General features: G+C 38.2%; 1 protein-coding gene across 4 annotated transcripts in view; it reads right to left on the bottom strand.

Annotated features, from left to right (window-relative positions):
* RFX3 (regulatory factor X3) overlaps positions 1-27,409 on the bottom strand; it is a 127,991-nt gene that overhangs the window by 51,063 nt on the left and 49,519 nt on the right. For all 4 annotated transcript variants that reach the window (XM_005241596.4, XM_027792766.2, XM_027792767.2 and 1 more), the window contains exons 2-3: positions 15,066-15,190; positions 7,674-7,771 (exon numbers count right to left, since the gene is read on the bottom strand). In XM_005241596.4, the coding sequence (XP_005241653.1) occupies positions 7,674-7,771; positions 15,066-15,182 (215 nt within the window). In that variant the 5' untranslated portion in view covers positions 15,183-15,190. The remainder of the gene's footprint in view (positions 1-7,673; positions 7,772-15,065; positions 15,191-27,409) is intronic.

The following is a 27,409-nucleotide window of genomic DNA, read 5'->3' as shown; positions in this document are numbered from 1 at the left end:
TACAAGGCAGGCAACAGAATCTAATAGCTCCTTCTATCAAAATGCTGTGAAATTCAGTATTTACTAGAATGTGGCCTTAGAAAGATCATCAGAATTACTAATAAATTTGAAGTCCAAGTAGTTAGGCTGCAGAATTCTAGTTTCCAGAAGGCTGTGCAAACTAGATGATGTTTACCCTGAAAGCGAGTTACACGAAGTCAGACGCTGTGTGAATTCCATTTAAAATAAGCAAGCCTGGAAAATGTGTCCAATGTTGAAACCCCACACTGAATATTAATGACACTAGCATGAGTTTGACTAGCATTGCAAGGTACAATAGCTCAAGGAATCCCCTATTATGCCTTATTGCTTACACACATATTGTAATAATTTGTGAAGTATAATGCTAGAAATAAAACACATGGAGTTGTGGTATAAAGTTCTTAATAAAATGATGGGGTTTGGCACATGAAAACAGAAACTATGAGTTCATTAAAGCCCAGCCTTAGCATACAAATTAAGCACAATGTCTTGCATTGTATTACAGACACTAACATAACATTACTGAGCTTAACTTTTTAAAAGTTCTTTTTGTCTTTTCACTTCTGTCTCTTCAAAGACACTGGCACATTGAAGAAAGGAGACAAAACCAACAGCTCAGAAAGAATAAACCTTTTTGTTGTCCTCCCTTAGTTTTCAGTGTACACACATGGAAAATAATTTATTCCCAGTTGCATCTATGATTTGATTCTATGCCACGACAACATATCTCAGTAATACACATAGGGTGATCATGGCCCCAGATTTTCTTTCAGCAAGCAGTTGATCGGACAGACTTACTTTTCCTGCATTTATATCTGCTTAGAAAACATAAGCCTACAGACTTATGCTGGTTTTATTTATGTCTTAGAAGTCTACCTGGTTGAAAGATTTTTCCATTACCCTGTGTTTTAGTAAAAAAAAAAAAACCCACAAAAATATTTATTTCCCTTTTTCAAGAATTGAGAAATGCAGCGTCTTTAAATAAAAATTCTCAAATCAGAAGTCCAGACAAGTTAACTCAAGTGCAGTTTGTGTTTATCTAAAATTAGTTTTTAACCTGAAATTACATACCAGTAACTTCTGTATCTTGGAAGATAAGTAATTAACTACTGAATTCTTATCACTAGCTGTAGACACTGACTTGGAAAAATCAAGTCTTGGGTAAAATGCATATAAACCTATCCTTCTCCTTGAAGTTCTATACCTTTTATACCGTAACTTGAAATACCAGCATCCCTTCACAGTGGCTGTACAACAAAAAAAAAAAGCATCTTAATTCAAACAAGAAATCCTTTCATTGTCAATTGTTTAGTTCTTCTGTAATTCTAATTCAAACAAACAAGTAGCATAATAATTATCTTACTCATCAAGTAATAACCTCAGAATTGCTGTTGTGGGTTTTGGTATGGATTACTACATAGCTTAGCAGGCAGGCACGTAAGTATTTTTTCAGTGTAATCTCTGTAATGCAAGTTAGCCTTTTATGGTACTTAATTAACTAAGGTATTATTTCCTGGGATATAAATATGATAAACACTAGATTAAAATAAATATTTCAGGACATACTGTTATTTATACAGAGTAGCTAATGCTCATGATAATGCTATGGTATTGCAATACGGTAGAAAACCTCTGTGCATAAAAGCTAAGAAAGTCTTTCATGCCAGAACAATATCCTCAAACTCCTTTAAGATTTTAGGATAATCCTGTAGTCCTTAAACTGATAGTCAGCTTCACAGAAACTAGAGAGAACAGAATCCTTTGTCTAACACCAAAGGAAGGCCTTATCACAGTCAACGCATTGGTGCAGCCTCTGGAGGTGGTGTATCACAAGCAATGGGAAGAAAGGGAGGTGCCACACACCCTAACACTGACACAACAGAACATGATACAGCAGTTGAATGATAATGGAGAGGGCTAAAGCATCTCTCTCATCCTGTGTCATACAACCTCCTGCCTCCCAACCAAGAAATCTACTCCTGTAACCAGAATACCGATTCAGGGCTTTTTAATAACAGATAAAATCCCAATGAAGCAATAACCTTCATCCACAAAAGCCTCCTCAACTGATCTAAAGACAGATATGGAGGAACTGATAAGACAGTAAATAATAATTTTCTTTCACCAATCCCCCTTTATCAAATGGAACTGCTAAAACCAAAGATCAAAACCTACACCATGAAAGGGCAATTAATGAATCTATAACCAGAGAACAAATATTCAAAGTAAGAAATTTTCTCTGTGATAGTGAATAGTTCATCTGCCTTATGCATATATAATCTCTCAATACAGACAACTAAAAATATATCAGCCAGAAAAAGTTTTATAAAATTTACCTAGAATAGAGCTGCATTATTCCATATAAAGGTATTCTGATTTATCATATTCAAAAATTAAAGTAAACATGTTACTGACAGGCATTCATTATCAATAAAAAAAGAATGGACATCTTTAACATCCAGTCCAAGATCTTTTTCCACATGGAAATAAAGCAATACAAGCACACACAATGCACAACTGCAGGAAAACCCAGTTAAGAGGGAATGAAGAAAATGAAAACAGCAGAAATCTTATAAACGTATTCTCATGACTTGTAAGTTAGACAGACAAGGGAACCTTAGTTACAGATCTCTAAAAATTCTGATGAAGTACTGCAGACCTATAGCCCAAAAAATATGGTATTACCACTGTCAGAAACATGTCACAGGATTTGTAATAAACCCTCAAGACCTCAAGACTTGGACTTGTCAGGCTTCCTTGTCTAGACTTGTCTGTGACAGCCTAGAGCTATGTTCTAGCTTAGCTGTAACAGTAATTGTCAAACAATCAGATAAATATTACTTCATCTGTTTCTGTTTTAGCTTAGCTTTCTACGATTGTGTGGTGTAAAGCCCATTGTTAAAATGCTGATGCTCTAACAGACAGTAATATCAAATAGCTATTTTGTGTAGAATAAACAATCCATGTCCCTAGATTAAAAATGTAGCAAAGAGGATAATAAGCATGGGATGACAGTATTCAAGAAATACGCAGAAAATGTAAAACACACCATATATAGTAAATTCAGATGTAATATGGAAATGGAAACCAATGACAAATGAATAAGCTGTAGGCTGTGCTAGAAAACACATTAAAAATAGCTGCAAGTGGACCCAGTGTGAGTAGAGAGCCTCCCACCATCCATCATACTTCTCCAGGCGTAACACCTGTGATGGAGGGTAACTTGCTGTAATCCTTTCTCAGATGGAAGCCATTGACCTTAGCATGCAGAAGGGTCATAAAAGGGCAGGTATAATGCCAGAGAAACAGGGATGGGTACTAGGAAGATAAAAACTTTATCTGAATTACTGTATTGATAATAATTCTTTGATTTGACAGTTAAGATTTCAGTTAGAGTAATTGTAAATTCTTGGTTTTGTATACAAGGTGTGTTTTGCCCACATAAACAACACAAATTGTAGTACAACAAATTGGTAAAGAATGCGTTTTGGACCCACCACCAATATAAATTCTTAGACAATCCCACAATTAAAACTGTATTTGCTACAACAGAATTATCAGGTAAATGGCTACATTTGATTAATACATTACAATTTATGTAAAAAGAAAGTTCATGTTTAGTAAAGGAGACTCACTCAACTTCTTAATACAGGTGAAGCCATGATACTCTTTATTTAGTCTAAACTGCCAGGTAAGCCTGTAAATGTCACTGCAGCAACAATGCATTTTTGCTTCAGGATAGAGTGACATGCTTGACAAGCAAAATTGTTATTAACTAGACACAAATGTAGATAACATAATTCAAATATTCTCATATTATACAACTTACATGACAAGTGGTAGGTTACACTCCTTGTATTATCATTATGCCTCCAATTATAAAAACACAAGGAACTATTAAGCATAGACAAAGCATGATATAAAATGTGTGGGAATAAGAATACAGCAGTTACACTTGACGAAGACTGCAAAACATGACAAACCTCTTACCTTTAGAATCAAAAGCATCAGGTAAATCTTTTGTCATATATATTCTAACTACATCCCTTGTTGCTATCATATATGGACTTAAATCAGTGCTAGTTTGCAAGTGCTTTGTTTTGAAATAAAGAATAATTCTTTCGTCAGGCATGCTGTAACATTTATTTCAGACATGCCTGTGCACTGAATTAATGTCTTCACCCTAACTATGGGTTGCAGAGTTCTTATTCCATTGATAGACCCGTACTGTCACCAGATAGATTATGAAGGCACCCTACATCTGATTTTGAGTTAGAATTAAGATTTTGATTAAGCTTGGTCATAAAATAAATCAAACATACAATCATAGGAAGACAATCCAAAAGACAAACCAATGATCACTCTAGCCAATTACATCATTTACAAACCTAACCCTATTTTCTGAAAGTGAAACAGACAAGTTCTGGAGCAGGGCTAACTGGACAAACTGGCTGTAACACACTTCTGTGAATCTATAATGATCCACAAGGCTAATCTTTCATAGATTTCAGTAGGAAGAGCAAAAAAAGATCAACTGCAATCTGAAAATCTGTCTTAATATTTTAGCACAAGATAGGCTCGCCTCTGTGTTTTCTGTCACAGCAGAACATGACACAGTCAATGCAGTTTTCTTTAGGCATATGGTAAGCTTTTTGTTCACTTTCAAAAACTCTAAAATGTCATTCCTACATTCATCCAGCTCTGAACAAGCTAATCCAGTGTCAAAACAAGAAGAGGAGAAACAAATATATTTTTTTTAAACCATAGAACTTCAGTAACAATAAAAACAGCTAAGAGAAAAACAGCTCTTTAATCTCTGAAGGAAGTTAGCTGTCAGCAACATAGAGCCCCGTTCTCCTTCACCTATCAAATAAATGAATTATAACATGTAACACATACATTCAATAACTTTAATTTACATAAACGACACTTTTGCATTCTTAATCTGGAATATAACTGTATGTGGAAAAATGAGTTTCACAATATATAGTCTATAAAAATTCTGAGTAGAAATACAGACTGGTCCCATTCTCCATGAATGAAATCATAATCTTTAGAAAGGTTAATGTTCCTAAAAAGTATTGAACAATAAATTTGCTGTTCACTACAATGCGAGTAAATTCTTCTATGAGAAGGAAAAGCAATCTCGATTAGTCTCATCAATTAAGACAGCATTCTTATTACACTAAGGAAGTCTTTCATATCCCATTGACTTATTTGGAAGAAATGACACAGGGATTCAGATACAGAAACACAGTAAGATCATGGAAAACTGAAGGTTTGTACTAAACAGTCTGTAACATCTGGTTGTGTTGTCCAAGGACCGTAAGCAGTCATGTAGTACACATCTCATGTGCTGCCAAAAGTGCATGTGCTAACAGCTCACATAAGAACTTACAAGTGATACATGAAAAGAGAAACTTGAATAATAGCCTAAGAATGGCCTTTTTTGGAGGCTAGCAGCAGCGGGCTCTTGTGGTTGCAATGAAATGATGCTGCCACTGAGTGCTGCTGTATGGGACATGCTAGAACTCCAGCATGAACTGGAGTCTGAAACAGCCAAGTGATACGCTACAACTGACATCCCTAACAAGTTCTTCTTGATCCCTTTGGCAGCAGACTGCAGGCCACAGTCTGCTTTCCCTTGGAGGGGTATCCAGTACACTGGGCATCGACTGCCCTAGGGGTGGAAATATTTGTCACTCCCTTTTCTTCTGTACATGTCAAAGACCATTGTTAACTTTTTTTTTTAGACCTTTTTTTTTTTAGTTACAAAAATCATGTAATGACTACTGTGACCTGAAATAAAGGGGTCCTGCCTCCAAAAAGGTGAAGTAAAGTGACAACAGGGTTTACTGGGCTGTGTGAGTTCAATGGTCTGGTACATCAACCCCACAGGAGACAGTTCATGCCACAGCACTCGGGTCAGTGTGAAAAGGACACAATGTCAAAAAGTACGCTTTACATCACAGCCAGGGACCATAGTCCCATGTTGGGTGCCAAAAAGGACTGTCATGGTTTAACCCCAGCTAGCAACTAAGCCTCTTCCAGTCGTTTGCTCACTCTCCCCTGGTGAGATGGGGGAAAAATCAGAAGGGTGAAAGTGTGAAAACTTGAGGACTGAGATGAAGATGAAGATAGGTTAGTAAGTAAAGCAAAAGCTGCACACGCAAACAAAGCGAAACAAAGAATTCACTCACTACCTCCCATGGGTAGGCAGGTGCTCAGCCATCTCCAGGAAAGCTGGGGACTCCATTGCACATAACAGTTACTTGGGAAGACAAACACCATCACTCCGAATGTTCCCCCATTCCTCCTTCTTCCCCCAGTCTTCTATGCTGAGCATGACATCATATAATTTGGAATATCCCTTTGGTCGGTAGGGGTCAGGTGTCCCAGCTATGCCCCTTCCCATTTTCTTGCAGACCCCAAGCCTACTCACTAGTGGGGTGGGGTGAGAAGCAGGAAAGGCCTTGACTCTGTGTAAGCGCTGCTCAGTGAGAACTAAAACATCCCTGTATAATCAAGACAGTCTGCAGCACAAATCCAAAATATAACACTAGACCAGGTACTATGAGGAACATTAACACTATTCCAGCCAAAACCAGTACAATAGGAAAATCTAATGCATATTTAAGACACATTGTTAAGAATTTACAAGTGAGAAGAAAACAGACAAGACAGTATGTGAAAAATGAATTAAGCAAAATGTGCTAGCAGAAACATGCTGCCAGTGTTAACATCAGAAGTCTCTGATCCAAGTAATATTGCTCTTTTGAATCACTTTAGGATTACCAACAACTAAGTACTTGCAGACAATAAAGAAGTGTTCTAAATAATTTTTCTTTAAAGCCACTAACACAGCAAAAATGGTAAATGAAAAGAAGTGGTAGAGAAGTTTCTTCCCAAGCAACACGATCCTGCTTTGATGTTTGAGCCAAATTCAAAGCTGGTGCTTCTCCAAGTCAAAGATTAGATTAGGTTACCTCCAGAGGTCTCATTGACATAAGAGTATTCTTTCTATGTTTCTAAGTTTGTGTATCAGAAAGAGGAACTTGATGATGGAAAAGCGTGTTCAGGGAAGCAGGAAATACAAAATAATGTGTAGAAAAGAGGCTAAAGAAGCATAAAAAGGAGACAATGTTGCTCTCCTTCCTCTGCCTCTCCTCACTGCTTTGGAAAAAAAATTACTTAGCTCATTTTATTTAACACAGGAATGAAATTACATCACTATTTCTTTTAAATAATAACTACAGCTGCTATACCTTTCTAGGTTTAGCCTAGAATTGGCACTAGGATTGCAGCCAGGAACACAGAAGGCCCTGCATTACATCCTGAGGATGGAAGTTACATGGTATGTCCTATGGACAGAACTTGCCCATAAACTCAAAAGTGCTTTTTTTGAAAAACACTATGCTGAATATGTAATCTCATGTAAGTTCAACTCAAACAATCACAAGAATTCTATTTACACTAGAATTCTGCCTTAATAAAACCAGTGTGAATTCAGCTTTTCATCCAAAAAACTGTATTGACAATAAAAGAGCTTTGATTGAATCATTTTTCTTTCCAACTAAAATGCACTAACTGAAAATATATATTTAACTTCATATTTTAATAAACATTCAAATTCTGATCATTTGCCAACTTACATAGCGCCATTAGTGTAGACTGTGTCACTTCCCTCCACATACTGAACCTGGGCTGGATAGACATGCTGTACCTGTTGTACAGTCTGCACTTGCTGTACCTGAAAACAAGAACACCAGAAATTTGGGATATTGTAAAGAAAGACCGATGCTTCAGTGTACCTAATGGTTTCTAAACAATACGGGATAGTTCTGTTCTCATGATTACTAAAGGCATGTCACAGCAACAGAAGAGAAAGGTAGTGGTTTTACACGGTATTTGTGCTGTAAGCCTGGTAAATGGAGCCCTAACACTGAAGATGCATGCCCATGGAGCATACATACCTTCAGTGCCAAAGACAGAACTAACGGAAAAGCAAAACAAGGATGAAATTAAATGTAACTATGCTTTGCAGAATTACATTTACTATGGAAGAAAGTATCATTTGGCCACATATATGCCTTTCCTTTTTCCTTCCAGTCCTGAATAGTACAAGCCTTAAAATCACAGATCAAATGTGTTGCAGTAAGTTTAGAAATAAAGGTTCCTATTAAGATGGTTTAGGTCTTATTTAATGGGAGTTAAAATACAGGGATACAAACTTTTTGACCCAATGCACAATTACAGATCAAAACTGCCAATCTGAGTAACCCCTTTTGCAGATATCATCAGCTGTAACAAATTCCAACAAAATCTGGCTTTACGTCAATGAGCTAAACAACAAAAGGCAGTAAGGTATGGATTATCTTCACATATATAGCTAAAATGGCATGCCTGTTTTGTAAAAGCACACATAATCAGAAATCAATTCCTCTGATATATGCACTATGTAGGGAAGCTCCAGCTTATGCAAATTTCTTTTGCAGTCTTTATTTTTTGTCTTCTACCATGGTAAAGATTAAGAATTCCATATTTTACACCTGCCATCACTTAGAGAAGCTGTATTTTGATTCAAGGGCAGTCCAGAATCTAAAAGATGCAAAGATCTTCACAGACTGGCAAAAATTTACCAAAGAACTGAATCAAGAAGTGACAATGCACATATTTAGTAATTAAGTGACTGCTATTTTTCTCTGATCTTTTATTATGAGGCAACTTCAGCCTGACCCAGTTGGTTTTAAAGACTGGAAACACCATAATCCCAGATTAATCTGGGTTTCATTCATTTGATGGATCATCTCCAAGAGTTCTTTGAGAATACCCTACTTTTAATACCTTTAATTCTGTTGTATTTTAAAAAGCTCTGTAAACAAGAACATTTTTCCTACTAGTCTTTTATAGTATTGACTCAGACTGTGAAAGGAAAATCTAGATTTTCATAGAAACCTTCCCTTAAGTTGCCATTAAAATCTATATTCTGAAAAAAAAACCCAAAACACCCAAGGTTTTGAATGCACTAATACCAGCATGATAGAAAATCAGATGTTTCTATCTGTTAACAGCAATAAGACAAAATGTGATGGTTAAAATATGTATTAAAATCCAAAGTTTTCTGGTTTCCCACATGAATCATTACAGAAATTGAGGAATATAACTGAAATGTGATTTTTCAATTTCAAAAGATACAGTTTAAAGATGTTTTCTAATTATTAAGGTAAAATACAGCTGGGTCTCCTAATAATATTCAGGTTTTTTAACAGAAAGATTCAGTTGTCAAAGTTAGCACAAAACACTCTGATCCAGATTATGGATGTTACTAGTCTTTAGAACAGTTTTTTGAATTAAAAAAAAACAGAAACAGCTGTATTGTGCAAACACATTTTCAAAGAATTAAACTATGTCTGTTTCCATCAGCTTTGACTTCGTAACTTAATTCAAATCACAATTTCATGGAATGGGCTTCATCCAAACCCACTGTAAGAAAACTAAAACTGTAAGCTTGCTATTGATTAGAATCGGAATCAATATTCAAATTTGTCAATCTGTGACAAAACTGTCTACTCATGCAATAATTGGCTAAAATGTATATGTGCGCTTCTGTGAAACACATATGCAACGTATTATGATAGCTTTTGACTAAAAATACTTCAACTTGGGTGACTCAAGTTCTGTGACCTTTAATCAAAGGGAGAAAGGGACTCATTGTTCAACAGTCTATTACAGAGCATCAAACTGATCTACTTAACCTATACAGTGAGAAAACACCTTGAAAGCAGGCTTTGTTTTTCAAATCAGTAATTTGTCATCTGCCATGTAATAGATACACTCCATTTTCTGTCCTAGTAGTACAGCTGGGGAAACACTGTGGAAATGATGCTGTTCTCAGTACAAATTCCATGTTCTTTTCCAACTTCTCCCAAAATGCACTTCATTCCCTATTCACACACGCTGGATATGGCTTACTCCCTATCAAAAAAACCCCATGATATTTTTCTATTAATAAAGAAAATGTGATTGTTCTCCCTGCAGCATGTATATTGACAAAAGGGAACTCTACAGTATGTACAAACACATTAAAAACTTCCCATCAGTGAATGTTGGTCACATTCTCATTCTATACAAGGTATTATATTCTCCCATTATTCTTGGATACCAGCTACTATGATTTCAGAAACAACAGACTCAGCACAGTGCAAGACCTTTACCGCAGAACTAAGAGGATACTGTGGGACAAAATGGTATAAAGTGTATCAAAGCTCAGTGTGTATTGGACAGGAAACTGAAAAAATCCAAAAAGTGCTTATTTTCTGTTTTGGAACACCATCACCACCACAAAATACCATAAAACAAAATATCAAAAAAAGTTAACATTTTCATTGATTAGTTTTGAATTTTTACTGATTTTACATAAATTCTTTATTAGCCTAATATGCAGTATTACTAGAAATGTCATAACTATGCAAATAAAGTACCTTATTTTTTAAATCAACATTTAAGAACAAATACACTTCAGCGCTATTAAAACATCTACTTTTGTAGATCAAAATGTTTTTTCTTTGAATTTTAACAATTAAATCCAATACAAAAAGGCCACTGAGTTAGGTTATTTATTTTCCAATACAGTAATAAAAAAAGATGGTTTATAAAAGAAATTATTTTGCTTCAGCTTTTCTGAAACTCAGTACTTCTACAGTCAAATTGATTATGGTGCCCAAAGAAGCTTTAGTCACTATGTTGTATTGCAACATACATAACAACCTTGAGGTAGAGAAAATTAGAGGTAAATATTTTTCCTGTCAAACAAGGACAAATTAAATAAGCAAGTGGCCTTTACGATGGCCTTGTATATGAAAATTCTGCCATGATGAAAATCTTTGTCATAACTCCAATACTAATTTTATTTCCTATTTTACTTCATTTTGGGAAAAATGATTTCATGAGAATTGAATCTAGTGCCTCTGGATTTTCCTTTTAACTTTCAACAACAGGAAGAAATAAAATGTGTACATCTACTTTCTATGAGCATAACATCGTTTGAAAAGACGTTGATTACAGGGAAACAAACCACCACCAAAATAATAATAATAATAATCAACATTCATTGTGGGGATTGTAAAAATAAAATAAAATAATTATTTCTTCTCTTCTGTTTTATTTATTGTTTTTCTTGCACCTTTTACTAAGTTGTTAATGGAATTGTATCAGCTATATTCTTCATTGTTTGTGGTGCAGCAGAAATTGGAGATCACAGACAGAATATTCAACAGCGATCTAAACCTAAATGGTCTTCTTGTTTTAAAAAATAATCCAAAAATTGAAAGATTCAGGCTGAAAACAGAAAATACAAAGAAATATGTATTAAAAAAGTGACACTATGCAAGTTCAAAAATCGTATGTTCTGCATGGTCTGGTGAGCTATTAATGGTAATTGTTATTCTGTGGCTGGAAAACAGAAAATTAACTGATGTATCAGAAATAACAAGTTAAGTAGAGTCAGACAGAAGATCTTTCATTCCTTTTGCTTCAGTGATTCTAGCCTGAAATAAATAACTGGAATAGGATTATAAGCAGGCAGCTGAAATGTTCCAGGAGAACACGAGGCAAATGAAAGCTTGTTTCAATATACATGTGTAATTATAATTACTAGCTGAAGAAAAAAAAAGGAAAATAAATTATGTTCTTAATTATACTACCTCTGAGGACAAATGCAGGACTAAGTTATATTGTATCTATGAAAGTTTGTCAACAACAAAATAAAGTGCCTAAAAGCATACTGAAATGCAGAAATTACATTGAAGTATAAAAACAAAATTTGAGAGAATTTTGATTTCCAATTAAAAGTGCTTATCTTCCAAGTACTCTTAAGCAAATAGTACAAAAATAGGGCAAAATATATGAAGATTTTTAAACTTCATTTAAAAAATAACATATAATTATTTACAGTGCCTATGCAAACAAATTGGAGGTACAGCGTTTTCTGTTCTCAAGAGACAAAAATAACTTTTATACCTTCATTAGTCTGGATTACTTTTGGCAAGCAACACATAAATAGCACATGTTATAATGCTCGAAGCACATTCATATTTATATAATGACTAATGTCAGTTCACGATTATGTTTTTCATATGCTAAACATGATTTTGCATTAAGAGCAATTTTGATTAGCAGAAGTCTGCATCTCCAGTTAATGATACAATGCTTTGTGAACGCGACGGCCATCATGTATGGTGAATATGAATAAATGCCTTGTTTTAGTTTTATTTCTCCAATCCTTCCACATTGCATGCCATAAACTACAAAGTGAGATTCATTTTGAATCTTTAGAAGCTTACTGCACTGTGCTAAAGGATGCCTGTTGAAAAAGCAATGATACATTAGTGACAAATGCCCATATCTGAGGAAACAAAAGACTAAGTAAATTCTTCAGACTATTAAATTGGAATTTAATTACACTTCCACCTTTTTGGTCTTACTCTTGTTGCTTTTTGTTTACAGGTGGACATGTTTGTCCCCTTACCATTCCATCTCAACAGTGACAGCTGCTGTGCTGCATAAATCCAGCTGCTACTAGTGCCACTTTGAGAAGAGGGGAAGCTCAGGTTTTTGTTAATGGTACCTTTTTTTTTTGTATTTTTGGATCATCACAGCAAACTTTTATGAGTTCCACATTTATACCAGCTATATGCAAATTAAGCACTCATTTAAGCTGAAAATATCAAAGGTTACTCTCTTGCTGTTCACTCATAAGACAGGATGCTTCCATATAAACACACCTGTAGCAAGTAGGCTTAGTCTACCCTTCCACTTAAACCTTTCTCTTCTTCAGGGAAAAAATATTTAATTTTGAAAAAAAAAATCAAACATTTTGTAAGCATAAATGAAACACTGATGTCATGAATACAACCCCAAAGTAATGCATGCATAAAATGTCATTTAATTACGGTGCACATGCAGGAATGTACACATGGGAAGCAAAGACCTCACTAGGAAAAATGAAATAATATACACTGCTTTAATATTAATTAAACCAAAACTCATCTAAAATGGCATTATTCACTAAAAATTAATGCTAATTTACTGTAAACATGGTAATACAGAAGTTTCGGCTTATGCAACATTGTTGCATATACAGACACTTATGTTACAGTATCTTTGAATTTTAAAAAAATCAAAGAGGTGCTCTACTGTTTTAGTAAATGATATTCACAAGACAATATAATTCAAATGCGAATATTCACACATATTTTGGATACAGCTGTCTTTTATAAACCACAGAAAAAAACAAAAGCCTATCTTATATATTACGCACCTAAAATCTTCCCTCCAACTTTCATCACTAACTTTGAGCACACAGAAATAATAAGCCCTCCTTCTGCCATCAAAAGAATAACTTTATGAAATTAGCACACTTACTCCTGATTTTCTTTAGGCAAACTGGCCCATTCCTATCAAATGCAAATAAAGTCATTCCCAACTTTAGACACATGTGACCTAATTCCTCAGGGCAGATCACATCTACAATTTACTCAACACAGTGATTGTTCCAATGTAACATATTCCTTTTTGGTTTTAACCCTACAATTGAAATTACCTAGTACCTATCCCACCTACATTCTTCATCACATTTCCTGCTGGCATACCACATTCACATCTTTCCTCTTGCTTTTCTCCTCACCACACATCCACTTACATGACCTACCCTCTCTTGACACAAATCTCCCACACATATTGTGTTTTAATCACCACAATACTGTCTGCATTGGATTTCCCAACATTTTTGTCGCATCTTCAATCCCTGCAAAATTTTGAAGAAACTTCTCCTCAGCTGGGTTGATGCCTTAGCTCTCCTTACTGAAACATTATGCTGATTCCTATGGTCACTGTTAAGAGCCAGCTGGAAAAACAATCTAATATCCCAACGGGAAAATAATCCAAAATAATGATGGAGTATTACATGAAAGGGAACTCAGAAGCATCAGTACTAAAGGAGATACAGGTAAGGTTCATCAGGGACAGTTTTATATACTCAGTGAACAAAAAAATTCAGCTTCATGTTCTCATTTAGGTATAATCAACGAAGAAAAAAACCCAAGCTATTCCTGGGTATCTGTGTTTTGACATGAGTATTACATTAATAAAGGACAACTGGAGTAACTTCAGAAAAGATATATGCAGTCAGTGACTGAGATTAATGCATTATTTATGTGGTAAAATAAGGAGCCAATTATATCCTAGGAGTTCACAGAAAAGTAGAAACTTTTTATAAACTTTGCACAAGCGAAGTTTATTAACATCAAAGCCCGGCTCATTCTTTATTTGCTTGTGACAAAAATAGAACAGAAATGCATAAAAGATCCTACCCTTACAGTTCAATCAATCCAATGATTAGAACTACAATACTAGCCTATATGCCTTTAACTAGTTACCAGTCTTGAATCCCTCACACTGATCAGTACCTCATACGGTTAAAATTCAGTATGTATATCCTATTTGCTTAAAACAAGCAACTGTGTAGCGCAACCAAATCATCATCTTTCATCTCAAAAGCTGAAATACAGGAATAACAAAGAACTAATCACATAAAATTCATCCATTAAAGAACTCTCACCATGAATAAAAATAAAAATGAGAAAAATTACCAACCTTGTATTTCATAAAGAAAAAAAGTATTGCACTTCACAAACATTACAAGAGTTAACCAGACAAAATCTCCCACAAATGTTAGCTAAGTTCAAGCATCATAGAAGTTTCAATTCAAACCTAAGATAGTATTCAAAAGCCTCTATCCTAATCAACATCCAGGTAAAGAGAGAGAGAGCTATCTAACAGTCTGAACTGAGAAGAAAATATTTCAGACAGTTCTTGATTCCCTAATGGTGAATGCTGAGCAAATACACAGACAAGTGTTTAAATAAAATTTTGTAAGTCCAAATGCAAGGCTTTTCTGAATAATTTTTTTTAAAAACAAGCTCCTAAAATGTAACTATCCTTCCTGAATATTTTTTTCAATCTTCCCAAAAGTAACAGCCACCTACCTGTTGCTGAACTGGTACTTGCTGTACTACCTGTGTGGGCACTGCTGCCTGGCCAGCCACAGATGTCTGTAAAGTCACAGTTGAACTTGTATCTGACCCAGTCTCTGATGTCTGCATCGTGATCTCTGAATAAAATTAAGACATAAAATTAAAAGGTTAGTACATTATTTTTGTTATTTTGTCACTTTTATTAGCGCACTAATTTGTTACTTAGCTTTACTTGGATCTTAGAATTAGCTAATACTAAACTTGGTATGAGCCAAAAGGTTTTGCTTCCTGCTAGCATATGAGTTAGTAAAATAAGGGGGTTTGTCTTCCTTTTATCTTACTTACATTCAAAATTTCCATGTGCAGAATCATATATTGCTTCTCTGATTTTTTTCACTTTAGGAATAACTCACAAAAATCAGCAGCAAATCCTTTCTCAGATTGTAAAAAAGTGGTCATCTTTCAAAACTGTTTTTCTCTGCCTTACTGAATTATACTAAAGGCTCTATACATTCAAAGTCAAAGTCAAACCTCTAGAGGGCCACAGAACGAAGGGCTGTAACCTGGAAAGCAAACTCTGAAAAGCATTTAACGAGTCACAATGAAAAACCACCTCAACCTTCTTTAGCAGAAAGCATTAAACTAAAAGCATTTAGTAGAAAGCAACGACTATACTTTCAAACCTACAAAGAAACTCTTCCACACTAAATCCACATATAAATATATGGTAGAGAAGTGCCTAAGATCATGGACCTGACATTTAAAGGGAAAATGGAAATATGGATAGAATACAGAAATGGTTCAAAAATCAAGGAAAATTCCTTACACAGAAAGCTTATCAGAAAGAAAACCAAGGATTACTTATACCTTCATAGGAAACACAGACTGGGAACTATGGAATCCCTCAATTTTGCACAACAGAAATGACAATACAATTAACTGGGTAACAAACTAAAATTAATTCAAAATCAGGAATTTGATTTTTTTTTAATTTCTTTTAAGCAGTGGATGACTGACCAGTGAAAATAATAACCAGATGAGGCAGGTTCTTCTTCACTTGATACCTTCAAAACAGAAGACTCTGTGCTTCTGTGAAGAACTCCAGTAAACAAATACAAATTACTAGTCTGTAAACCACATGCTCTGTGATGTGAAAATTCTACTGCCCTTAAACTCTATTAATCTGTATTAGCTACAGAACACTTCGACAACGTGAGGACCATCATAACTAAAAATGAGCAGCATTACCATACATAACAAAAGATGATTATATGAAAAAAAAAATCTCCAAGTACTTCGAATGCTCGATCCAGATAATTGTTTAACTGAAAAGACCCAGATGGCTGACACAGAATAAACAGGACTTCAATCCCCTCCAACAAATAACAACTTCCTCCCCCCGCCCCCCCAACCCCCGTACAATATTTTCTGAGACAAAACCATAATAAAATTGTGTCTATTCATGAACTACCAATATACAGTAGGAAGAATTCATTACTGTACCAAAACACCTCAAATCCTCTCAGAAAATTCAGTGTTCTTCTTGCTGGACAACTGAACTAGCTGCAGCAGCAGACCTTCCTTTCACAGCTGGGTTCCACAGCAGTTTAAGCTGACTTCATGCTGGGTTTCTGCAGTACCTCCCTGCAACTACCTCTGACTCGCCTTCCATTCAAATGTAGTCAGTGCAAAGCAGGAAAAAGGCATATAAACTTGGGATGGGGGCGAGGGATAGGGGAAGGACCTTGCCAAGTGGGACCACCACTGGTTTAAACTCCATGGAACCAAGCCTATGATGCCCGACAGGGTTAACTGCTTCTTCTCAAGTATTCAGAAAGACTGATAAATTGTTGATCATACTTAATTGAGATAAATCAATAGATTCTCAGACCTATCATGTTGACTGAACCCTCTACTTCTTTTCAGTCTGTCTCACAAAAATCAGATAAAAACTGAAAAGAAAAGATGAACAGAACACAGATCATTACCAAAATGTTAAAAATCCTAACTATGGAAATCAATGTCCACAGAATAAATACAAAGGAATTGGAAGCCACCATGCTGCTAGAAAGCTACACCGTAGTTCCCATTACTGAAAGCTGGTGGGATTGATTCCATGAGTACAGTGCAGCTATCGATGGCTGTGGGCTGTTCCGAAGGGACACGAGAGGGAAGAGGGGCAGAGGGGTTCGCCTCTACATCAGGAAATGGATAGATGGTGAAGAGTTGTCTCTGAAGAACAGGTATGAACACGCTGAAAGCTTATGGGTAAGAATTACAGATGGAGGCAACAAAGGGAATCTTGTGGCTGACAGTGACTTCAACCACCCTGACATCTGCTGGAAAAGTAGCATGGTGAGCTGTAGGCAATCCAGGATAAGTCCTTAAACCAGGTAACAGACAGCCTTACCAGAGGGAACGCGTTACTGGACCTGTTGGTCACCAACGCAAAGTAAGCTAATGGGTGATGTCAGGATCGGAGGCAGCCTGGGCTGCAGTGTTCATGCACTGGTGGAGTTTGCGGTCCTGAGGGATATAGGTAGGGTGAAGAGTAAAGTCAGGACACTGAATTCTAGGGAAGAACACTTGCAGCTATTGAAGGAGTTAGTCAGTAGGACCCCTTGGGAAACTGCCCTCGGGGACAAAGGAGCAGAACAAAGCAAGCACATCTTTCAGGCTGCTCTCCACAGAGAGCAAGAGCTCTCAGTTCCCAGGTGTCAGAAGTCTGGGAAGGAAGGCAAGACACTGGCATGGACCAGTTGAGACCTGCTGGTCAACCTGAAGGGCAAGAAGGAAATGCACAGGCAGTGGAAGCAGGGACAAGTATCCTGGGGGAACACAGGGATGCAGCCTGGTTGTGCAGGGATGGGGTCAGGAATGCCAAGCCATGGCTGGAGCTGAACTCGGCAACAGAAGAGCTTCTATAGGTATGCCAGCCAGAACAGGAGAATCAAAGAAAGCGTACCCCACCAACGAACAGGACCGGCAAACTGGTAGCAACAGACGAGGAGAAGGCTGAGGTACTCCACAACTTTTTTGCCTCAGGCCTCACTGGCAACCTCTCTTCTCATACCTGTCAAGTGGACCGCAAAGCAGGGCCTGGGGGAACAAAGTTCTTCCCACTGTAGGAGAAGATCAGTTTCCAGACCACCTGAGGAACCCAAACATACCAAGTCTATGGGATGAGATGCATCCCGGAGTCCTGAACAAGCTGGCTGATGTAGTTGCCAAGCAGTCTCCAGGATATTGGAATAAGTCAGGTGAAGGCCGCGGTGACTAGAAAAAGGGAAACATTGCACCCATTTTTAAAAAGGATGGAAAGGAGGACCCTGGGACCCACTGACCCGTCAGCCTCACCTCTGTGCCTGGGAAGGTCATGGAACAGATCCTCCTAAAGCTATGATAAGGCACAGGGAGGGCAGGGAGGTCATTTGCGACAGCCAGCATGGCTTCACTGACGACGAGTCCTCCCTGACCAACCTAGTGGTCTTTTATGATGGAGTGATTCCATCAGTGGACGAGAGAAGAGCTACGATGTCATCTATCTCAACTTCTGTAAGGCCTTTGACATAGACCCCCACAACCTCCTTCCTTCTAAATTGGAGAGAGATGGATTTGATGGATGGACTGTGGATAGGGAATCAGCTGGATGGGCACATCCAGAAGGTAGCAGTCAATGGCTCAACGTCTGGATGGAGACCAGTGATGAGTTGTGTCCCTCGGAGGTCCGTACTGGGACCAGTTTTGTTTAATAATTTCATCAGTGACATAGATGGTGGGATTGAGTGCACCCTCAGCAAAATTGCAGATGACAGCAAGCTGAGCGGTGCAGTTGGCCTGCCTGAGGTAAAGGGTGCCATTGCGAGGGACCTGGACAAACTTGAGAAGTGGGCCCATGTGAAACTCATGAGGTTCAGCAAGGCCACGTGCAAGGTCCTGCACCTGGGCTGAGGCAGCCTCCAGTATCAATAAGGCTGGGGGATGAAGAGGTTGGCTGCAGCCCTGCAGAGGACTTGCTGGTACTGGTGGATGAAGAGCTGGACTTGAGCCAGCCATGTGTACTCATAGCCCAGAAACTCAACAGTATCCTGGGCCGCATCAAAAGAAGCGTGGCCAGCAGGTCGACGGAGATGATTCTGCCCCTCTACTCTGCTCTGGTGAGACCCCACCTCGAGTACTTCTCCACCTTGGGGTCCTCAGCACAGGAAAGACATGGACCTGTTGGAGCAAGTCCAGAGAAGGGCCACAGAAGTGGTCAGAGGGATGGAATACCTCTCCTATGAGGAAATGCTGAGAGAGCTGCCGTTGTTCAGCCTGTGGAAGGGAGGGCTCCAGGGAGACCTTTTGCAGCCTTTCAGTACTTAAAGGGGGCTTATAAGAACATTGGGGACAGACATTTTAGTAGGGCCTGTTGTGACAGGACAAAGGGTAATAGTTTTAAACTAAAGGAGGCTAGATTCAGACTAGATAGAATGAAGACATTTTTTACAATGAGGGTGGTGAAACACTGCAGGAGGTTGGCCAGAGAGGTTGTAGATCCAGATCCCTGGAAACATTTAAGGTCAGGCTGGACAGGGCTCTCAGCAACCTGATCTAGCTGAAGATGTCCTTGCCTGTTGCAGAGGGGATGGCCCAAACAATTCTATGATTCTTTAATTCTGCTTAGTGTAAAATAGTAAATTTCAAATCTTTTTTTGCCTACAGAAAATGCTGTATAAAATCTAGAATAAAGTTTTTCAAAGTTGAAAACAATGCCACAGTTCCAGTATCAGTCCACCTCAATTGAAGCCAATAGTTTTTCCCTGAATTCCAATATTAACAAGAACAATCATGTTCCAGTAATAACATGCAGAAAAAAAAGTTTCTTTTCTTTCCAACATGGAACCATCTTAAAGTTTGTGCAGATAAATTAACAAGACATTGTTCCATAGAACAAATCTTTATGTGCACTAGACCAAAGGGAACTTTTGCTTTATATATTTATGACTAAACACATACATGGAACTAATAGCCATAGCAGTGATTATTATACCTTTTGAAGGGAATTGCCACTGAGCATAACAGGATACCAAGTACCTTCTGAGGTTTCCAAAAAATAACAGATGACATAGACAATGGCAACGTTCCTAACGGAATGCTAATGTGTTGTGTACTTTAGTCTTAAACACTGTAACCATCTTCTAAATTTGAATAATTAATGTTTTACTCAGTTTCTGTGCAGAACAAAGTCACAGCTAACAATGAACCTAAACTATAAGTAAAAAATCAAGCAAAAAGGGCAGGAGACCTGCATGGATGAACAAGGAGCTTCTGGCAAACCTTGAATGGAAGAAGGAATTTTATAGGATGTGGAAAAAGAGACAGGCCAGTTGGGAGGAACACAGGGTTGTTGTCAGAACATGCAAGAAGGTCACAAGGAAGGCTAAGGTCCATTTGGAATTAAAAGTGGTGAGAGAGGTCAAGAACAATGAGAAAGGTATCTTCAAGTACATCAGCAGAAAAAGAATGACTAGGGAAAATGCAGACCCACTGCTGGAATGAGGTGGGTGCTCTCATGACAAAGGACACAGAGAAGGTAGAGTTACTGAGTGACTTCTTTGCTTCAGTCTTCACTGCCAAGTCTGGCCATCAGGTTTCCCAGACCCTGGAGGCAAGAGAGGAAGTCTGGAGAAAGGAAGACTTTCTCCTGGTTGAGGAGGATCACATTAGAGATCACTTAAGCAAACCACGAGTCCATGGGCCCCGATGGGATGCACTCCCAAGTGCTGAGAGAGCTAACAGATGTTACTGCTGAGTCACTTTCCATCATCTTTAAAAGGTCATAAAGAGCAGGAGAGGTGCCTGAAGACTGGAGGAAAGCCAGTGTCACTACTGTCTTCAAAAAGGGCAAGAAGGGAGACACCCAGGACACTACAAGCCACTCAGTCTCACCTCCATCCCTAGAAAAGTGATGGAACACCTCATCCTGGAGGTCATCTCTAAGCATGTGAAGGAAAAGGAGGCTATCGGGAGTAGTCAGCATGGATTCACCAAGGGGAAGTCATGCCTGACCAACCTGATACCCTTCTGTGATGGAGTGACTGGCTGGGCAGACAAGGGGAGAGCAGTGGATGTAGCTACCTTGACCTCAGCAAGGCTTCTGACACTGTCTCCCACAACAGCCTCCCAGGTAAGCTGAGGAGTGTGGGTCAGGTGAGCGGACAGAGAGGTGGATTGAGAACTGGCTGGACGGCAGAGCCCGGGGGGCTGTGATCAGCGGCGCAGAGCCTGGCTGGAGGCTGAGGCCAGCGCTGTGCCCGGGGTCAGTGCTGCTCCAGTCCTGTTCAACTCGCTCATCAGGGACCTGGACGCAGGCACAGAGTGCACCCTCAGAGCATAATTAAATGGGTCAATTTAGGCCACCAATTCCAACAAATGATCATATAAGATACTAAGGCTTCAACGGGATGCAAAAGTGAACACCTGAAATTAATTAAAAGGCATTATTTTATACCAGCCCCTAGCTTTACTTGACTCTGTGTTGTTTTCATGGTTACAGTGTACAAACATGTCAATCACTGCAAGGGAGGTTGAATGCTACTACAGTCAAATACAATTTTGACTGGTGAGACACTGTTGCATATTGCCATTATCTTTTAATTGCTATACTGCACCTCAGGCAGTACTTGATCATTACAGCTGCAATTCAAGATGCTCAAGAAACCAGAGCCAGGCACACTCATCTAAGGAACATAATGCCCATTTCCTTGTGGCAGTTATCATGGATTGTGCAACATAATGTGCTCATTTCCTTGTGGCAGTTATCATGGATTGTGCCTGGCTGACATGAGCATTAGCTCTTTAGGAAAAGGAAGCAGCTTCATTATAAAAACAGGGGATACTCTGGCTGTAAACCAGCTGTCAGTCACTGCAGGGAAGTTTCAAGATGAGCAGACAGCAAGTGCCAGTGCCAGCTGACAGTCTGCTGTTAGGTGCTGATAGAACTGAATGGGGACAGTCAAGAATCTAGATAGTCAAGTATTTTCTGCCAAGTCCTTGAAGTGATGATGTCCAGAGACTATCAGGACACATCACAGAGAACCCAGGATTAGGTGGAAGAGAACCTCCAAAGAGAACTGAACAACCCCAGAGGACCCCATGGCCCAGCCTAGGACTACCCACCGTACAGCTGGCACTGCTACACTGACGTACCAAACTTTAGACTATGTTGTACCACCCACAGGACAGGAAAGCCATGTAATTTGTAAACTTGCACATTATTTTTTATTAAAGTGTTTTGGCAACTGAATCCATTTTACTCCATACAGTCAATTTGTTGATAGCCCTACATTTAAGCATACAATCTGACGCATGTCTCTACCTCAGAACTGTAATACATTTTTATTAACAACCCGATGGGACAGGTTAACTGGTTGCTCTGTAGATTAATTTATCAGTAAATACTCTGGAATAGCTAAAGCATGGTTGTGGAATAGGAGCTTTGCCAGCAGTCTTGCCTAAGCAGAAACAAACCTAATGACTTAATACCTATTTATTTTAAAGCATTTAGGTTGCTTCCATTATAAGTCTCTACTTTACTCTTTACTATGGCTCACTACACAGTATAGATTTTTCCTTGTAGATGCCATACAATATGTTTGACAGTCAACCTTTATCACTGGGAGTTTTTCTAGCACCATGTTACTGAAGCAGTCAGTGTAATTCTTTTACAATGCCTCAATATTGAGCAGTTACATGAACACATTTTTACAATCTAAATGAAGTCTCTCCATTTTTCACTGATACTGCATGTAAGTAAAGGAACTGCATATCACAGCAGGAAAGACTTTGTCTTTGCCTAATGGGTCCATCAGGTGTATCACAAGCAACAGATGAATGTTTGACAAAGATCCTTTTTATTCTAGCTAATTAACCAGTTGGACACACATATCTGTAATGGTTGTGCTTTGTACAGCCAGTCCTTGTTGCATCATGTGAATGTAAGCTAAACTGGCCACATTCTGAAAGAAGGCAAATTGACCCCTCCAGTTCGGAAAAAGATACTGCTCATGCCCAGCTGCTGAATGTGACAAGATCAGTATTTCTTCAGTCTAATGGGCAGAACTCAGGCAAAGCTACTATGCTGAGAATTACCCCTTTCTTGTATACTCTGTGCAATTACATGTTGTCTAAGTTGCCTGAAGACTTTTTAATATACTCAAATTCTCAGTTGGAATCCTTCTGTTTTCTAGACCTGAAATACCAAGACTGAATGGTGTAAGAGTCTAACTAGAGATTGTTAACATGTGTCAAATTAATGATTACTATTTATTTTGTTCCTGGACTACTTCATCCTGAACTACTTTACCTCTAAGCTACCAGAGTTTGCAAAGTTTTGTTCAGTTACCCATGCTTTATTGTTTAGATCAAATAATGTAGCAGGCTTTAATTCAATGCAGAAAATGAAAGCCTGTCATTTACTTTGAAGTGCAGCAAGAAATTTCTTTTTTCTCTTCTAGAAGGCTAAATAAAACATCACAGAAGGTAAAGCAAACTAGATCTCGTAATCACATGCAGTAGTGACATGCTTTTAATGGTCAGAATAAAAGGCTAATCTTAAGATCTTATCTACTTATAATGATGAATGACCCATATTTCTGGCAACATAATGTGTTTCACAATAAAGGAAAACGTCTCAGAACATCAAGTCTCCACAAGTAATACGGTATTGGAAGAAGGGTTCGCCGGAGTCAAGAAGACGCTCAATATGAGTTATGCATCTTGCTCAACTTTATTAGTTTCTAACACTGCTTACATAGAGCCGATACACATGCATATTCGTAAAGCAGAGATATAATTGGGTAGTAGTCTCTAAACGCGCGCGGTTCTCACACCCCTAATTATCATGACTAAAATGAGCATTCTATCCATGTAGCTAATTGTGTTGCTGTGCTGCAGCCTTGTAGTTTGTTACTCCCTCTACTGCCAGACCGGTCCCCATCTTTCTTGGCCCTGCACCTGCTTTGCCAGCAGCTGGAGCTTGTTACAGCCACCGCCTGTTGGCACAACGTAATTACTTGGTCTCAGGACTCAAGAATAGCTCAAGGCCACCTTTCTTGTTAACTTCAGCACAGCAACTTCAGTACAGTTCTGATTACAGGCCTATTCTAATACCAGGCCTGGATTGTGCAGATCTTCAGAGATTCTAAGGCCACACTCTGCAGCCATTCTTCTACAATACGGAATGTTTAGTTCTTGAACAATAGTATAAATGGAAACAAGTTCAAATAATACACTAGTTTTAGGCAAGCATTCCTTTTCAATTTTTGTGTAAAGAAATTTTATGAATAACTGCCTTCAAATAAGCAATGTTAGGAATTTGAAGGAGCCGTTTATGTGTCAGCAGTAAAGCAGAAGGCAGTTAATACATGCCAGTCACAGAACAAAAAAACCCCAAACTATAACTTTTAGATACTAATATATTTTCATGTTAGAATAACAGTTTCCTACTAAACACTACTTGATTGCTTGTCCTCTCTCAAGGTTCTTAGGGATACCAAAGTAGGCAGCTGGACTCTGTTGATGTAAGAACTACTCGCTAAATATTTCAGTTAGCAACATGAATTTCATTACTCTTTTTTTCAGCTTCTCACTGATTTATGGGAGGAATAACAGTAAACTAAATGGCACTGAATGAAGTATAGAAGCTAATTCTCTGGATTTACATACAATTTCAGTAGCAAAGCCCTACAATGGCAGAATAACAGGAGGAAATACAGATACACACACACTGGATGAAACCAATGCAAATAGTAACTCTTGTTAACTCCTTCAAAGAAGTTTAAAGATCAAAAAGCTGTATCTTGAAAATCAGATTATTAAGTACCTAAGAACAGTACCAGTCAACAATTATCATAATGAAATTCCATACTTCTAGCAGATCACAACAGCACATGGATGCTTAGGCTGAACGGCTATTTCATGGCTCTCTCACTTTGATCTGTCTACTAATTTTACCTGAAAAAAGTTCAAAATCGCATTTACTCTTGGTAGACAATATATCAGTATTACACACCAGCCCTACACATCAGTACACATCAGTAACAAGATTATATTCACAAACAACAGGACAAAACAAAACTTCTGAAGAGTTTTTGTTGTGACAAGACTTTGACTGTTTCAAAAACCAGAACTAGCAAATAATCAAACAATTACATTTATGCTATTCTAAGACATGAGTTTGTGCACTGGAGATGCTGTGAGTAGAAAAGTCCAGTGATGTTCTACTTCATCTTGGGTGAAAAGGTTTGAGCAGGAGGGCACTGATACTGTGTGTCAACAATCAGTTGCAGAACTGGCACTGGCAACAGGGCTTTGCTTTCTATGGATGTATGACCTTCTTTGAGGATAACATCTGCTTAGGAGATATGGGATCCACTTCATTAGGTGGGACAGAGGTATCTTTGCCAGCAGAACAGCTGAGCGGTAAGAAGGGACTTAAACCAGGAACAATGTGGGGAGGGAAAGAGTTACCAGCAGCCCTGTGAAGCAGTGGTGGACAGGATTGACAAGCAAAGGCCCTGGAGTGATATGAAAGGAAACACATACTCAATAAAATAAGGCTTAAGCAGGGTCACCTCAAGCATTTGCATGTGAGCAGGGAAGTGGCTACAAGGAATCTTTATGAGGAAACTACCCAAACTCTGGGAAAACAGTATGCCAAGGTGTCTCTCTGAAGCACTTACACATCAAGGGGTGTACAAAGGGTTCACACGCAGCATAGTGAATAAACTCAAGGAACTGGAGACCTGCGTGCATTTGCAGGGCTATAATCTTGATGGGATCACAGAGATGTGGTGGGATAGCTCACGTAACTGGAGTGCAGCAATGGAGGGATACAAGCTATCTGACTTTATAATTTTTTTAAGAAATGAAAACATCTCTAAGAAACAACCTTCACTAGGATGAAGTTCACGGGTACTTCCTTGTTGGGTTGTGTATTTTGTTGTGTTTAACCACCAACAAGTTTTGATAAAAGAATTAAATAAATTACAGAAGATTTCCGTAACTTTAGTGTGCTTTCTAAGTTAATGTTTATACTGCAAAGTCAAGGATACTATGGCTTTTAAGTCCCAGTTAGTCAAGTGTTATCTACACTAAATAGCATTCCAGTACTTTCCTACACTGAGACACCTGTCTTTAATATACTAACATAACTTTCATGCGCTGGGACAAGCATATTCATGACCTCCCAAAAATACCTCTACGCAGAATGACAGTTATGATATCAAATGGAATTTCTAGCTTGAGCCAAGGTCTTACTGTGCTGCACCACTGATACTAGCAGAATTAATTAAGAAGTCTCACATGTATAACACCACTTCTTCACACCTTTAAAAATACTTAACAAAATATAGTTTTACACAATGTCATCCTTGGGTTTGCTTGTTGGTCCAGGGCAGGGTGGGATCAGGACGTAATACTTCAAGCACTGATGATCATCATTCAAGGCACTTTGCCCAATTGCCCGTGCTTTCTGATAAAGACCGTGAAAACAGGAGCACCACCTGTACAAAACAGTTTCTGTCACTTCTGCAGTTCTGAAAGTAGATTTAGATTTTGCTTCAGGAGTTATAGGTTTTCTTCCCCTAATATTACACTGTGCAGCAGTCCTTTCATCAAAAGAGTATGAATCTGATACTAATGAAACAAAAGGAGAAAAACTATTTGTTTACATCACTCAATAGGTGAAAACATAAAATGAGAAAGTCAAAACTATTGCTGGAGTCATCTACTTTATCAGCAGAATGAGCAAGACTTATAGGAAATAGTTTCTGTTCTCTGTGTGCTACCTCATGTTACAAATTTTCTTTTTGTGATGCTTCCTGTTTACTTTCACTGAATCACAGTATGGCCCCAAAGGCTGGAAGGAATGCACTCAAGCAGGGCTACCTACAGCCTTCTGGCCAGGACCATGTCCAGCCAGCTTCTGAATATAACCAACAATTGTGACTCCACAGCTTCTCTGGACAACCTATGCCCGTTCTTAGTTACCCTCACAGTAAAAAAGTGTTTGCTCATGTTCAGAGGGAACCTACTGTGTTTCAGTTTAAGCTTGTTGCCTCTTGTCCTGTCACTGAGCACCAATGAAAAGACTCAGCTCATCTTTAGCCCATGTCATAACTAACCTGCAGATACACTACGACAAATATTAAATAAACTGCCACAGTTATTATTATTGATTACTTATACTGTGATTACCCCTAAGGGCCACCTAACACGCCATGTTTAAAAGTTATGAAATTAGTAATACACACTACGATGTCTTCCAAATGCTTCAGTTACCTATTTCCTCATCATGTGCAAAGAGAAGAAAA

This window comes from Falco peregrinus, chromosome Z (genome assembly GCF_023634155.1).
Source record: "Falco peregrinus isolate bFalPer1 chromosome Z, bFalPer1.pri, whole genome shotgun sequence".
NCBI lineage: Eukaryota > Metazoa > Chordata > Aves > Falconiformes > Falconidae > Falco > Falco peregrinus.
The sequence above is the reverse complement of the archived record's forward strand: the minus strand, read 5'-3'. Positions and strand labels throughout refer to the sequence as shown.